Raw genomic sequence first — 18,445 nt, forward strand, 5'->3', positions numbered from 1 at the left:
TGTCATGAGCACATGCTGCCCGTGGCTCATGACGCCATGGTTCAGTCATAAGAAGGGAAGAAGTTAACAGTAGACACCCAAAATTGTTGATTCAGAGAGGCTCTTGATTGATAATTGTTTTCTCTGGCCTAAAGCCCCCTCACAACTACACCCAGGTAAGCTCCAACTCATACACAAGGTGGGTGAATAGAGAGAACTGTGGGTGTATGTGTAGCCTCTCACCTGAATGTTTTTGTGAAAATAACAGTTCCATCCTCCTGCAGCCTCTTCACTAGCAACTGCTGGTTAATGCAAGGCTATCTGGGCTCTCTCTGCTTACATTTGTTGAGAGGGGATCCACTTTGGCAAAAGAAAAATGGTGCACAACTTTGGGGCAGGCACTATACCAATACCAACCAGTGTAGCCCTTGGCATCAGGCGATAATGCAGTATTATGGCTGGTAGTTAATCTCACATTTATTATAGTAAATTTTCTTCAGTAAGAATATGCTATAGATCTTTAGAGTGATAATATATGTTCTAATCCACCAAATTTTGGGACCAATGCGATTCAAGACCTCCATGATGCATGATTGTTTACTCTTTTAGACAAACATCTAGTCCAATATGAAGACCATATGATGGGGTTCAATTATATAGAGAAAGACAGCAGAATGCATAAACAGGGTCTTAATTTAAGTGAAGTTATGAAATCTAAGAAACTGCCTTATTTGAAAGGGTGATTTTTTTTCACTTGCACTACAGGCCGGCCCAACAATTGCGTCGAGAGGTAAATAGTATTATTGTTCATTATTTCACATTAGCAAGCCTTTGATGCTGTGACAAAGGTGACAATAATATTTTGAGGGTGGCATTCAGCTCACATGTTAATATCGGAAAAACATTTAGAATAGTAAGGGTCGAAAGCCTAATTTTAGATGGAAAAAGCCTAAAGTAGCAAAACTTAATTCTTAGAGCTGATCATTCAGTAACTTTAGGTATCAACCCAATTGTGTTTGTGTGTGTTAGAAAGTGGGTTATTAGCAGTGGTAAATATGTATCCACCACTAGCAATAAAGCCACTAACACAGTCTAGGGCTCAGAATAGGTCTCAGTAAATTATGTCCATGCTCAACTGTTATGTAGTTACTACCAATCTGTAGGACCTGCGCATTGTTTGGACAACATAAACTAAGTGCTTGGTGTCAAGATTTATTCCGGACACCCCTACAGGATATGTTGGCCTATAGACCAGCTTGCTCATAGTGCCACTGTAAGCCCCCCTCACCTACCATGGAGCGAATTTTTTCTGGCAACCTCTAAACATGACAGCCCTGACCCCTCATGTATCATGGAAACTGTACCTAAACTTTCGCTCACTTATTCTCAGAGTAATATACAGAGAATACATAGTGGGACTTTTTCATTAATATTTATTGAACTAACATTATTCTTGCATAAAATACGTGTTCTGCAATTAATAGTAGGCAGAAGCAGATCAACGTGATTACAAGCACTAAGAGCATAAATACTAGTAGATATAGTTCTACCATGGTGCCAAACAATGCATATATGCAGGCATATAAACAAGACAGTGTTCTAGCGTACTCTTACTATGCCAACCCTACTGTAAGTGTACCTAGAGTGTGTGTAGGTGTAGAGCGTAAGAATCCCCCCAAGGGAAGATCGAACCCCATTACCTGATGGAGTGAAGGACCCCGTCTTGGTCACAAACTGGACACTCCTCACGAGATGCCAGACTGCTGCGCGGTGATTTCTCAGCATGCGAGGACCCTCGGTGTCAGCGGAAGTACCACCTCTACTATTCTATTGTAATGCTCATCTTTTATAATAGAAAGCAGCATTCCAACGTATGTATTGTATGTATATATTAGTGATGTTATAGATAAATAGATAGCCCCGTTGTCCATAGATGAAGATAGTGATGACATTTGTGCATAGTGTGAAACTAGACCTTGTACATAATGTTCCAGGTTTTGTGATAATGTTGTGCAAATCTAGATGTAAAAAACAATTTTAGTTTCAGAGAAACTAATCCAACATTGTTGTGCATGCAAATGTGTGCCAACGGTCACAGGTGGAAATATTATTTGTGAGGAAAAGTAAAAAATAAGTAGCTTCTCTACATGGGCCTAACTCCGGAATATAACACAACCCTGGGCAGATTGGCTGCAAGGAGACAGATGTAACCTAGGAGACATGTATATAAAGCATTTAAAAACACCAATTCAGTAGCTAATTAAGACACAACCCACAATAAAAATCCAACACCAATATATAAAAATAGGAAATATTTTTATCTTTGAAGTTACATGTAGGGAAACTGAAATATGAATGTTTTAATATTTAGAACTATATAGCACTTAGAAACCTATATTGCAACTCTGCGACATCTGGTTATGCTTGACAGGGACAAAGTCAAAGTTTAAGGCTGACTGTGATTGAGCCCTGCTCACACACCCCTCATGGGTGGCCTTGGTCAAACTTTTACCTGCTGACTTAGAAACTTTTCCAGAGCTGTTTCAGCTGGGGTTCCTTGATGCTCTTCACCAGACTGAATTAGGTGAGAGTTCGCCAGTTTGCTTTTCAGGGAGATCCTGGGCAAACTCTCGAAGTAGGACCTCCTGAGCTTTTCTATGGGATGAAGCAGCAGGTCAGGCCAGCACGCAGTTGAAGGTGGCCGGTTTGGTTCTCGCAGTTGAGTCGGTCCGCTTATGGAGATTTTTTCTAAAGTTGCCACAAACTTCTGTAACTCCTTCCTGAACTTCCTCTTGATAGTCCAACGTGTCCAAAACACAATTTAATGGTCTGGAAGCTCCAGGATGGTACTTGAAAATTTGGGACTCAAATTCCTACAATGCACCTGGACAAAACCCTTACAAATCCACTGGACGCACTCCAGGCGGGGGATTCTTGGTGTTGATGGTCCAAGTGAGCTCTGTTAACCTGTAGTATGCAGGGAGTCCACTCTTTGTTCTGCTTGAAGGGAGGTGCCTCCAAAGGGCTATAGTTCCACATAATGCAGCAGTCACAATCAGTTAGAATGCAGGACCTGATGGTACAAATCAAGTTTCGAGCTTGGTAAACCTTCTTCTTATCTTAGTTCCAAGCAGCAGATCTAAGAGGCACGGCTCCTCTCACATATTTATTCTCTGTTCTCTGGGGGTGAAGCAGAAGAGCACTCTTGTCCAATTAGGTGCAGGGCAACACCCTAGAGCATGGCCATTTGATCCAAAGTGTGGCATAATCCTATCCCAGAAAGCAGTATTCCTCCAAACTTCAATATGGCTAAAATATCAGCAGAGGATCAAGTACTAGTTAAACAAACCCCAGTATGGCCCATTTTCGTAGGTCTCCTCCCCCAACTATTTTCAAATTCCTGCCCTAAGCCTGCCACCTGGCTGGTTCAGAGGGGCTGGTAGGTATAAGGACCTGGCATTCCCTGTCTGTCATATTCCCCATGTGAAGCTTCATGCTTTAAGACCCCTCCCCCCTGCTCAGTCATTTCTGTGCAGCAGAGCTCTCTCTACCAGATCGGCCTCTCCCTGGTTGAGCCACGTGTCACTTCATCAGAGCAGCCTGGCTAATCCTGCTAACTCTGACCAATCAGGCAGGGAGAGGACAGGAAGTCTGAATGTTGACTGTTGGACTTGGCCCTTCTGGCAGGTTCACCCCTAATCTTTTTGCTTTTAATCTGTGATCTATGTTAATGATTTCTGGTCTCTGCGCACTTTTTCCCTGTATCCCAGAGTAAAGTGCGTGCATGTAGTTAGGCTGGCCTGCTCTCCCATTGGAATGCATGGGGAATGTCTGTGTCCCTGGTAGTTCCTGATGCGTGGGGAGTGCAGACTCGAATTTGGTATGTGCAAGCTCGTGAGAATGAATGCTTCGCAATGATGTATGTGGCATGAGTGTGTCATGTGTAGAAATGCCACTTCTAGGACTTGGCATATTAATGTAAAATATGCCTGGCATGTGATTGGCAGGAGTTGGCTGGTGAGCCTGGCTCCAGGAAGGCTGGATGGGTCTGCCCGGTGGTGAGTGTGAGATTAGCATGTTGATGGCTAGGGAGGAGTGCACCTGGTCCCTGATGGGGCTGGACTTTCCCCACACAATGCTGGCTCCACCCCCTGTAGTGCGACTGATGACCCTAACCCTGCCAGTGAATGAAATGGGTGGTAAGCTATCAAGGGTACTTCAAAACCAGCTGCGACTGGTTTCCCCCCACCCTGCACCTACAGACAAAGGGTTTTACAGTATAAGAAGGGGCTGTGTCCCCATACAATTTGGTTCTCTCCCAGGATCTTGCCAGAGGGGGCTGCTGCTGTTGCTGGGGCCAGGAGGACCGCCACTTGGATTGTCTCCCTGCCTGGAGACCCAGTGAGCTGGCTCTGGCCCAGCCTTGCCCCCCTGCCTGCCTCCAGACCCTGCTGGAGCTTGACTTTTTGCTTGGAGCGCCTGGAAGCGCTCTACCCTTGTCCCTAGCACTGGGAGGGCTTTATTTGTGCCTTTTAGCGCTGTGTGCGCTATTCCCTGCCTGCCTAGTGCTGAGAGTGCTTCTCTTTGCCCCCTAAGCGCTGGGTGCGCTTTATTTTGATTATAGCGCTGGGCGCGCTGATGGTTCTGCCCCCGAGCGCTTACTAGCGCTTTGCCCGGCCGAGCGAGTGCCCACCTCGCTTTATATTTAATTAGAGGCCGGAGCCCACCTGGCATTGCCCCCGAGGAATTGTGAATAGTGACTTCACCGCCGCAGCCCGGGAGACCCTACCGAGCCACCGCACTGCCTACGGCGACCCAGAAGTCCCGCCTCCTTACCCCCAGGGCCGCGCTGCCATTGGCGGCCCTGAAGCGGAAGTCAGGCGGAGTGCAGCGTGACGGGGCCAGACGGGAGACGAAGGAAGCAGCCGGCCGTGTCCGAGGCTCCCCGAGTAAAGAGGAGCCCCGCGCTGCCCAGAAGAGGAGCCGTCCCACCAGCGAGACAGCCGGTGAGTGGGGCTCAGTGAAGGATCGGGGAGGAGGCGTCGGGGCACATTTCCGGTGCCCGCCCCTCCCCGTCAGAGTGAAGAGCCGGTTGAGGCTCCTGGGGCATTTCTATTTGCGAGCCTTGCGAGGCTCAGGCGGCCTATTTGATTTATGAGCCTGAGAGGCTCAGGGGGCACTTCCTTCCTTTGCGAGCCCCGAGAGGCTCGAAGCGCCATTCTGAGTCCCCGAGTCCCCAGAGAGGGACTCCCACGTGCCCGCAGTTGATTCAGAGCCCCGAGGCTCCTGCCCATATTGGTTTTGTGAGCCCAGAGAGGCTCGAGGGGCATTCGTTATTCTGAGCCCTGAGAGGTTCACAGCCCACATCATTGTTTTAGAGCGCAGGAGCTCTAAAAGTGCCAGCATATTTGTTTTGTGAGCCCAGAGAGGCTCTTAGGGGACACAAGTGTGGTCAGAGCCCCGAGGCTCCCGCACAGTACTTGCCCTCTCCTGTGTTCTTGAGCCCACGAGGCTCCAACGTTGGCATCATCTTGATTTACAACTGTCCAGCACTTAGTGGACAGTTGCTACGTTTAGGCTTTGTGTTCTTGGCTGCCTGCGCAGCCTTCCCTGACAATTTGGACTCAGGGCATTTCAGCCCTTGCGAGGCCAGTTGGCCTGAGGGACAATTCTAGTGTTGTGCTACATGCAGCCTGCGCATTGTGATTTATTTGCTATTTGATTCCTGCGCAAATGTTCTACCTGCACCTCTGAATGTGTTTTAATGCCTCATGTGCAATGTGTTGATGTTATTACCTTTGCTAAAAGTGACCTGCTTAGGTATTTTATGTTTTATCCCCTTTGCTAAAAGTGACCTGCTTAGAGGATTGTTTATGTTTTATTACCTTTGCTAAATGTGACCTGCTTAGGTGATTGTTTAGGTTTCCTTCCCTTTGCTAAAAGTGACCTGCTTAGGTGATGGTTTTCCTTCTATAGGTCCTGATGATAAGGTCCTAGTTCCCTGCGTGATTTTCCTACAGTGTTTAGGATTGCGAAGGAGGTATTTACTCTTTACCAGTGATTACTGGTTGTGTGCTACATTTACTATTTTAGTGCTACAGTCATTATATGTTTATGTGCTAAGTGTTATACCTACAAGTATTATTTCTAACAAGTGCCTACCCCTGACAGTGGTCCATGTGGCCCTGTCCTGTACATAATCCCTTGTAAATTCTGCCCGTGCCTGTTGGAACATTGTAAAGTTTGTGTGTTATCTAATGTGTTTCTGCTATAATACAAAGGGTATTTTTTTATATAACCTTGTGTGGAGTTTCCTTTGTGGTGGGCCTTGGGTGTTGTTGCTGGGTGCGCGCGCAAACGCTTTACACGTCGCCTCCGAAATTAGCCTTGCTGCTCGCTTCACGTTACCTAGAGGGTGAGCAGGGGTTATCTTGGTGTGTAACTCCCTTGCCCTGACTTAGACTTGGTGATCCCTGACTGACTTGGGCGGGAGCCTTGGCCAACCCGGGGTCCCGGGTCTAACATTGACCTACAGACAAGAAAGTCTTATAATTAATTTTCTGTGAAATTTAGGATAAATTCAGCAATGGTGAATTGCTGGATTTATCAGTACTATTCTCCTAAATCCTTGAATGATATCTTAATTCATTTCCTAGCGATAGTTAAACATTCATAAACTATTTCCATGTTATCCTATGGTGCTAGGCAGCTAAAATGGGCAAAGTGCAATGTGAAATCTCTCCATCATCAGGACATGTAAAACATATTTTATAATGGCCCTGCTTATATTTACATGACCCCCCATCCCTGTACACCCAGGGAAGACTTTAGGGGTCTTGAATATGCAAAATAATGTAGATCCTCACTCCACAGTGCTCCTAAAACCACATTTGATTTTGAGAGGCACTTTACTAAAGCTATGACGGTTAAAGTGAAATGTGCAATTTCTTAATCCCCATGGAATATAAAATATCTTATATAATGGCCCTCTGTATAATGATGTGACCCCTTCACCCCTGAGACACCTAGGAGACAACCTGGGGGGTACCAAAAAGACCAAAATATTGTAATGTATCACTTCTTTAGTGCCCTTACCACCAAAGTCGAGTGTTGGCTCTATTTCTATTTAAAAGCAGTACTGCAACAGTGGGCTGCGTTTTAAACGTCCTCAGACTCTCAGCAGTGCACACATGCACATGCACCAAAGGCTGCTGGCCTTTAAACTGCATGCTGTAATACATACTGGGTACTTAAAAGTAGTTTTAATCTCCCTGCCGTATTATCTACTAGGGACTTATAGGGTAGGTCATGCCAAATATAGGAGTACCCTACACATAGTGTACCCTAATTAATGACTGTGTGTGTTTTCACTTGTGTTTTCCACATTTTTCGATAAATAGTTTAATAATATAATGGCTCAGGGGTTTCGTCCATCTGCTCCTAGCCAGAACAGAAAAAAAACACCTTGGTGGGGGAGGAGGCTCATTGAAGATTGCAGAAAACAAACAGCCCTCTTTTAAAAAAGAAAAACTGAACAAGTCCTTCTGATGCCAAGCAGAAATTTCTGAAATGAGAAGAATATATTAGGTCCGCTTAAAAGTCTGGCTGAGCGGAAACCCTGAATGGGCTCCACTCCACCACCTTACAACTAGACTAGTGGTCCTGCACCCACTTTCTCTGAGAGTGGGACAGTGGGCATGAGCTTACAGACCTAACATTTCTGACCCGAAATCACAGAAGTATTAGTCTGCAAGGACAGCTAGACCACAAGCAAGGGCCCCTACCCACCCACTTCCTGCAGTATGGGGCTAGCATGGAATATTCCGTCTTCTAAGTCTATAGGCTGTCCCGTCAAATGACCCCCTCCACAATATTTTTTATCTAAATACTCACCCCGGTTCCTATTAGGAGAAGATGGTACCCTCTATGGGTATTCTGCATGAAATTGGAAATTCTGAGTATACTCTGACTCGGAAAAAGGGTTCATGTGGTTATTCCCCATTCTGGGGGATTAGATCGGAAAAGCCAGGTTTAGGTGTGTGAATACCGACCTGAAACCTTATTTCCAGGAACAGAGTGCCCCTCCTAAAAATCACGCCCATTTATAATCTGTGCCATAGTAGGGACAGAGTTTTAAGGAAAAATAAATGAATAAACAAGCATGGACACATTTGCAAGGTGTCTAAAAATGTAGGGATTCTGAAATCTGGAGACGCCTATGGGTATTTGCTCGCTTTATAAGTTGTTTTAACATAACATAACGTAACATTAGTAATTAAATGGGATATGTTTACTTGTAATTCCTCAAAGGCTTACGCATGGTAAAATGCCTTGTATAATGAATATCATGATATGATACAACACCTGCAGAGTTCTCTATCAACGGACAGCCTACTCAGCCTAGGCTGCCATGCACACTCTGGGTCTCACTTTTAGCGGACCTGAATGCCGCTGGCCTCGAGAGGTTGCTCCCAGGGCCGGAATGGGAACCACAACCGGCCCTGGCAAAGTGCTCAGCCAGCCCTCCCCCTCCCTACTCGAGGGGTTGGAGGTGTCACCGAGCTCTTTTCGGCCGATTTTGGTAAAGGGCCGATTTTGCAGCTGTGATGCAAAATCGGCTCTGTAACAAAATCGGCGCCCAGGGGCCCAAAACCGCCCCCCACCCGTGTGGCGCACCGGGGAATTGCCCGGTGCCGCTATGGCCAGTCCGGCCCTGGTTGCTCCCCACATCTTGGTAGAATGATATCATTGTTATGGAACAGTGAGAAAAAGAAGACATTTTTAAATTTAGTACTTTAATATAACGAGGACTTGAGTTGGAAACTCGTATTGCCTCATAGAAGTACCAAATTAAGTCATGCTGATAGGTTATTTTTTTTCAAAAGTTGAGAAGGAAAGAAGACCTGACCACAACTAATTCGATTTCGAACTAGATTGCAAGTAAGGCGGTATGTGCCCATTCCCTAATTTGAGCTGGTGGTTCCAAATGGGTCTACTGCCACTATTTTTTGGGGACTGGAACTTACTTTTAATCATTAGATTTGGACGCGGTACAGGAGAGAGGAAGACAGCACAGGAGTAAAGAAAGAGAGATACGAAAAAAACAGTGAGAAAGAGGCAAAGCAGGTGTGAGAAAGATCCTGAAAGAGTGAGATAGTGGTGGGAGATAAAGGGGTAGGGAGAGTATATTAGTGGAAGGAAGAGTTTAAAGGTACAATCAGAGTTATACATCGGTATTTGGCAACACCGACATTCAGTAGTGTCAGCTGAGAAAATGTGGGTCCTGGCATTTTTAATATTTACAAATTAAGCACCGTATTTGCTAATGCACTAATTTCTCCTGTGTTTTTTGCCCGTGTGAAAATTAAATACCCTGCGCTATTCAGCCACTAAATTCCAGTAGATCTGGAGGGAATCTTTTGGAAAATAGCCAATTATTCCAATCTGCACACCCTGGAAGTCTTTTTTACAGTGCATTAATCCAAATTTCATAACGCCGCCAAGATCCTCACCAGATTTACCTGGTTTTGCAACTATCATTACAATTTTTGCCACTCACTTCTATTCTGAAAAATCCTTTGAATTTTGAATTCCAAGAATGGGTCCTCAATAGAAATACAGTGATTCTTGTAGTAATATTCGGAGGTTCGAGGGGGAATATTGTTTACTTTTGTTTGTTCAAGCTGGGCCACTAGTTTTCAAATGAACGTTTCAGGGGAATTAACCCTCTGCTTGAGCATTAATTGAAAATGCTTGAAATCCGACCACGCTTTGAAATGTGAACTTCATTTTTTCACCCATAACCTCAAGTAAAAGAATTATTTCTGTAGATTCCAGAACCGAGAAGAGGCCAAAAGCACCACTTGTTCTATTTGTTTGCCTTCGTTTTGTTTCTCCTCTAACGTTCCTGTATGTTTGATTCCTCCTTGCCATGTAGGGAGACTCTGGAGGACCTCTGGTGTGTGAAGCAGATGGCGGCACCTGGTTCCTGGCCGGCGTTGTGAGCTGGGGATACGGATGTGCTGTGGCCAATCGCCCCGGAGTCTACACCCGTGTCACCGCTTACACCGAATGGATTCAGCAATATGTGGCAAATGTGACAACCCACCAGGGGGTTTTCAGCACTACTAGTAGCAGTATAAGCAGCAGCTTTGCTACGACCATTGGCGCTGGCGTCATCACCAAAAACAAGAGCAACGTTTTGTGTAGCCTCTTAGCTTTCTTTCTCCCATTTTTACTACTTATTTTATTGAAGGAATTCTAAAAGTGCATTGATGATGTGGCTTTCCTAGATATTTAGGGGGAGATTTACTAAGATTTTGTGCCGTGTTTGCATCACAAAAATGACGCAAATCAGTGAAAAATCTTTTTTTCCCAATTTACTTTCAATGCGTAGCACCATATAGTGCTGTTTTGTATTACTCTGAGCCATGAGGGTGAACAAAGGGTGGAGCATGGGCATTCCTGTGCAACCACCCAAGGTGTCTCACGTTAACCGAATTTGCTAAACATAGTAAACAGGGTTTAGTGTGAGAAAATTGCGCCCTTTTCAAGTAGGTGCAAGGAAGGAGAAATGCTTTCATTTCTCATTCCTTTTCCGACTTTCATTCATGCTGCACTGTGAGGACACATATAAAGTGGGAACATCTTTGAATAATGTCTAGGCATAGTACTTTGAACAGGAAGGGTAGCCTTCCTGTACAAAACCTATGCTAGACTAATGCAGACATCCTAGCACTATGGTGTGTGCTTGGTGCACGGCTGCTGAAAACAGCGCCAGCACAAGGGAAAGGCAAGGAGAGAGCCAGATTTCTGAAGATATGGTGCTCTCCTGCTCCCTCCCTGTTGCGCAAGCAGCACAGCCTCACAGGGGGCTTTTTGGTAAATTCCCAACCTTAGTATCATATTTCTTATTGTTTTGATGAAGATAACTGTATGACAGAGAAATTCCCCTATGATCCACCACAGACTGACTGGTGCCATAGTACTATCATTTATTGATTGAACTTACCTCACAATCAAGGCACAAGCAGCAGACCAGATGAGATCCAACAGTAATGAGTGTTAGAATGTTTAACGCAGAGGGAGCGTACTTTAAGCACATGTTATGGGGCTGCCCGTTTCTAGACAGTTACTGGGAGGAATTAACAATGGTACTGACTCATGTCACTGATAGGGTACTGGAGCCTTCCAGGAAACACTGCGTCTTACACTGGTTCCCTCACACGTCCAAAAATTAAGTCATAAGTAAGTTTCTAGATTTGGGTTTACTCCTGGCCAAGCGAAATATCACTATGCACTGGAAAGCAAAGCGGGCCCGAGCATAGCACGCTGGAAAGCAGAGCTCCTTAAATGGGCTGAATGCAAAGGAGTGATCAGATTGCAAGTAGCGAAACGAACAGGGAGCGAGAAGGCTTTGGAAGCGGCGAGGGTCTGGGAGACACTGGATGTAGCACTCAAATCCCCTGATAACAGTGAAGACGATGCATCTATAGGGGTACCCACAGCCGACACAGGGTAATCTGTGGGCAGAAGCAGAGTTCCGGGGGCATGCTGCCCTGCCTCAGGAGAATACATTGTAACACCTTACTGAGGGGAGTTCCCTTACTGTGATACTCCAATTAGTGGGGATGCCCAACAATCCCTGTGCGTGTATCTCATATTACTGACATAAAACTACGTGACATGCCTGGGGGGAGGGATGGGAGGGGGGTAGTTAGAGTGGGATAGTTGGAGGGCAGGGGTCAGTTTGGGGACAAGAAGCTGCAATTGGCGCAGTTGCAGCAGGACCTGACTACAAGAGCTTATGCAGAGCTGGCTGGTCACGATGTTCATCTAAAACTCCAACTGAACTGTTGCCTTGTGGGTTATGTATTGCACTACTTATGCTCCAAGTAACTTGTAACTCAGCTGTTTAATTGACCGGGTCGAGATATCACAGCCTATATTCCTTGTATGAAACTCAATAAAGTCTGTTTAAAAAAATAAATAAATGAGTCTTAGAATGTTTTCTGTCATAAATCTGTCACTGTCGTTTTAAGTTTAATGTGTACCTCCTTAATCACTTATGGTGATGTCTATGAAATAAGGAATGGGTGCTGAAGGAGTAAAGTAAGTGCAGACTTTTCAGCACATGTATTTAAAAAAATATATATATGCAATTGTTTTTATACTTTCAGCTTGCATCACTACATTCCACATTCCATCATAATTTAAATATTATCTATACATTATTGTTGCTTTTATAAATTCTCATAGCTGCTTGCAGGATATTTCAGGGCATGCCTACTCTCACATTGGCATATATAAAAAGCAGATGTGCCCCTGCACTGAATCACAATCAATGAGTCAATAGTAATGCTTAAAGGTCGTTCTTTAGAACAGTAATGAAGGTATCAGGACAACTTTACACATTAAGTAACTCTCCGAGAATGAATACATATAAATCACGATATATAGGTGGATAGACAGTCTTTTCGTGGTGTGGTCACTTCTGTTTATTGTTCCATAACACAAGCCATCACGTGTTTCATCGCAGGGAACAAACTGCGAATCTTCAGGGCCTTCTGAAAAAGGAGAAAGGTAAATGTTTTTTTTTTTTTGTATTTGTATAAGCCCAGTCCGAGCGTTGTGTGGAGATCTGAATTCGGAATGCCAAATAATATGTTCTGGTAGTATACGATCTCGTTGCTTTCTTAGTCAAAAGGTAGACCGGGCAGAGAAAAAACTTAGTGGATGGGCGGGTACGCCGTTTCGTCCACGTAGGAAGTACACCTTATCTGTGTCAGTCTCCCTCTTGATTTGCCCGGCGCCGTGTATCAAAGACGGACTTCAGATCTCCACACAACGCCCGGACTGGGCTTATACAAATACAAAAAAAAAAAAATACCTTTCTCCTTGTTTCAGAAGGCCCTGAAGATTCGCAGTTTGTTCCCTGCGATGAAACACGTGTTGGCTTGTGTTATGGAACAATAAACAGAAGTGACCACACCACGAAAAGACTGCCTATCCACCTATATATCGTGATTTATATGTATTCATTCTCGGAGAGTTACTTAATGTGTAAAGTTGTCCTGATACCTTCATTACTGTTCTAAAGAACGACCTTTAAGCATTACTATTGACTCATTGATTGTGATTCAGTGCAGGGGCATATCTGCTTTTTCTAATTGTGTGGATCAGCTTGCTGGTCCCCTTTTGGAGCGGTTCTGGGATATTACCGCTCGCCCCATTGCCTTCACGGATTAACGTTTGAACCTATTACCTTGCGGCAACCCAGGAGTTGCGCCTAGTAATTCTGGAATACTAAAATATCTCTTAGCTGTTTCTGTTATACTCTCACATTGGCATATATCTTTGTTAATGCCTGTCCGAATCAAATTGGACGCCATATTCTCGGTTGTATCTTTTTGCCTTTACTCTAGTCCGACGTTTGCCATCCATGTACCCCATAATTTCTGGAATTTCAGGCAGCACATAGATCTTATGATTACTTATTTACTAGCCACATTCAAAGCCAGATTTATTATTCATTTACCCAACACAACAAAACAACTTGCTGCACTGAGTGAAAGGGAGAGGGTAGGAATGCACCATATCGATCAAGAGATGGCACATTTATGCTCCCTGTCTGCAGAGGAACACCATCTGCTGTCTAGCATCAATGCAGGCACCTCTGGTGCCAGCATTTCAGGAAGGCTGTTTTTGTGCAGGAAGGGACACCTTCCTGGTCAAAAACAATCCTATGAGGTTTTTACCTCTTCCAAAGTGTGCTGCAGAATGCAGTACACTTAGAAACGAGAAACAATGAGGAGAAATAAAGATATTTCTCCTCATTGCACCTCCCTTGGGAAGAAGTAGCATTTTATACACAATTCCAGGTTTACCATCTATGGGTGGTTGCATGGGAATACCCAGGTTCCACCCATGGAACCGCTTCCCAGGGCAGTGGCGTCAATTTGTAGTGTGGTCACTGGGTTACTGTATGTGGTCACAAATGCTTAACTTACAACGCCTCTGAAGTAAACCTTGCTGCTCGCGCCACGCAACCTAGAGGGAGAGCAGGGGTTATTTTAGGTGTGCAATCCCCCTTACCCTGACTAGAGTAGAGGGTCCCTACTTGTCACAAGTACCTACCTGTGCCAACTAGAGACCCCCAAATCTAACACGTACAATGGCATTTGAATCATGAAGCTCAATGCCCTTTCACAGGGATAACAGGGCGGTGGCATCAGGCATACCCATTGGCATTACGGTGGTGGGGCACTACCGTGGTGGAGCACACTTTATTAATCTTGGGAGAGGTTCATCACCATACCCTTCAACTATGAGACAATCATGTGCCTTGCTTCAAAAGGCACTTGGAACTTCACCCCGGTTGGCAATCGCTCATAAACACAGTTGTGAGCCCTTCTCAAGGAGTTACCACGATCCTTATCAGGGTGAGGCACAAGCCAACCCTAACTAAACCCATCCTTAACCCTCTGGTGCTTGGCACATAACAGTCAGGTTGAACTTCGAGGCAATAAGTAAAGTATTTGTGCAACACTTCAAACAGTAATAAAGTGAAAAACACCACACAAAAAACATCCCACTTCAATTTAAAAGATAGGGGTTTCTTGATTAAATAACACACGATCAAAATGCCAAAAATCAAATTAGAAGAACCAGAGATATGCAAGTTTAAAATTTTTAGTGAAAATAGCACAAAAAAGCACAAAGCATCAACTGTGTATAGCTGGTGCCTGACCATGACAAAGTCTCAAGTTCACGTCAACCATGATGGAACATGGGCCACCTACAGGGACCCAGTTAGGTCCTGGTTTGTGGAGCATTGCAAGGATCCGTTTCAAAGATATATTGCACAGTCGAAGCGATGCATTGGTTCCAAGATGCAGGGAGGCTGTGTTGTGAGGGTCTTTGTCATCATCCAGGATCCCATTGATGGGGCTTACAAGGAGTGGTTCGGCAGCAAGGATCTGGTGCACAGTCAGGTGATGCGTCGGTTCCAAGGTTCTGCGAGGCTGTGATACAGAGTCCGTCATCATCATCGAGGCTTTTGTTGGCAAGAGATGCAAGAGCATGCACTGAGAATGTGTCATGCAGTGGCAGTTCTGTTGGAGCTGGGAAGGCAATCAGGGTCTTTGCAATGGGTTCAATCCACACTGCAGAAGAGATGTGTCTGTTTTGCTCGGGTTTGTGCTGCACAGCAGAGGAGATGTGTCAGTTCCGTTGGAACCACAGAGTCTGGCAGAGCATCTTAATCCTACTTCAAATGATCCAGGACAGTGGTGGCACCACCTGGCAGAGTAGACTCATAGATGACAGAGTACAGGTGCAGGCTCTGGATTGTAGGTAGCCTGGTATGTCCCTGAGGCTTCAGATCAGTAGGCCAGCCAACTAGCCCTTGGAACTACTTTGGGGTTCTGTAGGTCCAGGCCATCTTACCCAGGCAAGAGGGCAGCAGGTCTGCAGAGTGGCAGTCCTTTCAGAAGCACAACAGTTCTTCTTCCTAGCAGAGTATCAGCAGATCCAGAAGTATCCTGAAGAGTTTATGTCTAAGGTCCAATAGTTATACCCAGTTGTGCCTTTGAAGTGGGGAGAAGCTTTTAGAGGCCTGCCTTTCAAGTGCACACGCGCCCTGCCTTCCTGGCACTGGGCCTAGACAGGAGATATGCAGCCCTTTGTGTGGATTTAGAACACAGACTATTAGAGTGTAAATGTGGCTGGGTCCTGCTCCTCTCTCCCATCCTGCCAGTGATAGGCCATCCAGTCACATTCCCCATTGTTGAGTCGGGCTATCTAGGAGGAATACACACAGCCCAACTGTCGACTACACCCAGTCATGTCACCCAGAGACAGTATTTTCAAAATTGTAATTTATAATCTGACTCCACTATAAGTTAGGATTTTTCATTACAATTCTAAAGACACCAAACATTAACTGGTTACCTGTTTGCCATTGGAAATTACAGCTTATTAAATGAAACAAGGTAACTCCAATGTTATGCTGTGGGTGTAGTATTCCTTGCATTAGTAAAAAACGACTTTAAGGGTTCTTCTCTACCAGGGCATGCAAAACTTAAAATTATATGCCCTACTTTTTTAATACATTGAACCCTTCCCTAATGCTGTCCAGTGCCTACCCTAGAGGTAACCTCTATGTATTAAAACGGATGTTTGGGCCTTGCAAAAGATTTATTTTGCAAGGTCAAAATGGCAGTTTAAAACTGCACACACAGGCTGCAGTGGTAGGCCTGAGACATTTTTAAAGTGCTACTTAAGTAGGTGTCACAATCAGTGCTGCAGGCCCACTATTAGCATTGACTTACAGACCTTTGGTACAAGCCAATCTAACATGTTTTGAAGGAGAGAGCCCAATCACTTTAGCACTGGTTACCCATGGTAAAGTGTGCAGAGTCCTACGGCCATGCAAAACAGGAGGTCTGAAAACAAAAGGTTAGGGGAAACCACACCAAGGATGTCAGGTCTAACAGGAGACATCATGACAAGTGAAGTTGATGCAGCATATCACTCTGCCTCGAGAACAGCGGCATTTCACTGCAGTGGAGTTATGGCCAAATTGTCTATCTAGAGCTTGGATGGCAGTTGATGCAAAAGCAGCATCTTTGTTGAGCTTTGGGGGGGCTGTGATGGTGTTCAGAAAGTTCTATATATCAGGAAAGTTGACCCACTATCACAAGCAGATGTCTTCCAGATGTCCATGCTGATGTGGCCACAGAGCCGGCAACTCAGTTGTGGTCATTGTTGGAGATTGTGGCATGACACAAAAGGCCTTTTCAAACCTGAACCTCTACTAATAGACCGACTTTAGAAAATCACCCATGTTCATTTGGTTTTGTCTTGTTCATTGCCACTCTCTTGTGTCCACTGTGCACTAGTTGTACTGTTTCTCTTAGCACTAGTCCTTCCAGTGCCACCGACATCCACTGCCAAATGTTTACTATGGCTTCTGCCACATTTCAGTGGAGTTGATCTTGACACCTTCCAAGCATATCTTACCACATTCTCTTATTGTGTGGCAGGTACCACCTGTAGATAGGGATCATTAAATGTTTCCATTTGTTGTTGTGATGAGGTGGATGTGGTGCTGACTTGTGAAATAGTTGCATCAGTGATTTATGATTGGTTATTTGGTGGAAGGGGTGGCCATAGATGTATATGTAGTATTTATAAGTATCTGTGGCCTCCATGTATAGGAATACCTACCTTCTCTGTCAGCTCACATAAGCAAAGGGATAGAAATTCCCCCAGAGTCTTTCTGGACAAGTACAGCGCAAAATCCATCAAGGTTGTTATTGAAACTTCCAATATCCTGCAATCCATGTGGAATAAGTAATACATACAAAGGTATACAAGTTGCATGCCTGCAACAGTAGACAGCATGAGAAATGTAATAGTTGTGCAGACATGACAATAGTTATATATTGTGTAATACATGAAAGTAGGATGCAACACATCCCCTCATTAAAATAGAGAAATAAAGAGAGGGGAAGGGACGAGGGCACAACATGTGGCTAAACAAAATCATTTAATTTTTTGGGAACTTGTCTCAGGCGGTCAGACACGTTGACTCTTAAAGTCATCATCTCATTACTCTGCCCACCATGCAAGTTTTCAGCATTCACAACTTGGTGGGTTATATTACTATGGTCATTCAACTGTGGGTCGTAACTAACAGGGCATTTTGCTACCTTTCTGGTATTCCAGACCTTCCCTTCTTGGGTAATGACTCTAGTGCTAAACACTTTTTTGACTTGCATAGCTTTACCAAACTTATTGCAGCCTTTATTGACAAAACTAGGCTTTAAGATCCTGACCCATTCACCCACTTTGAACTCATGTATTTTCGTTTTCCATTTGTTATCATACCATTTTTTAGTTTTGTTTTGTTTACATTCTACCCTCTGCAGTGTCATGTACACACTTGTTATCAAGAAAACTTTTATATTTTCCTTTGAACCACCATGGGCACATGCTGGAAGCAGGATCTCTTCCCTTTAGTAATTTGAACGGACTGACTTCAGTGGCTGAGTGTGGAGCAATACGATATACCCACATCGTTCCCTCAAACACACTTAACCAGTTCCCACCTTGTTTGAAGGAGTCAGTGACAAAACCTTTGAGCACTCGGTTGAAGTGCTCAACTTGTCTATTCTCAAGTGGTTCATAGAGAGACGTGAACTCTTTAGAAACATTTCCATTTCGGATGAGATAAGTTGCAGTCCATTGTCCGAGACTAAAATGGAGAGACACACTTCTCGTGCAAAAACCTCTTTAAAGAAATTTATGACTGCATTCGTAGTGGCTTTTTGAACAAATTTTACTTCTGACCATTTAAGAATGGTAATCAATTATGGCCAACGCATAATGGGAACCTTCGGACAAAATGTTAAACGGTCTTAATATGTCGAAAGCAACCTTCTGCCATGGTCCCTCAGGCCAC

At 44.6% G+C, this 18,445-nt stretch overlaps 1 protein-coding gene across 1 annotated transcript in view; it reads left to right on the forward strand.

The window, feature by feature from the left end:
* The window catches only part of LOC147660674 (serine protease 27-like), a 220,538-nt gene extending 208,904 nt beyond the window's left edge, over positions 1-11,634 (forward strand). The window contains exon 4 of the mRNA XM_086951545.1: positions 9,917-11,634. Within this exon, the coding sequence (XP_086807671.1) occupies positions 9,917-10,243 (327 nt within the window). The 3' untranslated portion in view covers positions 10,244-11,634. The remainder of the gene's footprint in view (positions 1-9,916) is intronic.
* The last annotated feature ends 6,811 nt before the right edge of the window (positions 11,635-18,445 follow it).

Source organism: Lissotriton vulgaris, unplaced genomic scaffold (assembly GCF_964263255.1).
Source record: "Lissotriton vulgaris unplaced genomic scaffold, aLisVul1.2 SCAFFOLD_3122, whole genome shotgun sequence".
Classification (NCBI taxonomy): Eukaryota; Metazoa; Chordata; class Amphibia; order Caudata; family Salamandridae; genus Lissotriton; species Lissotriton vulgaris.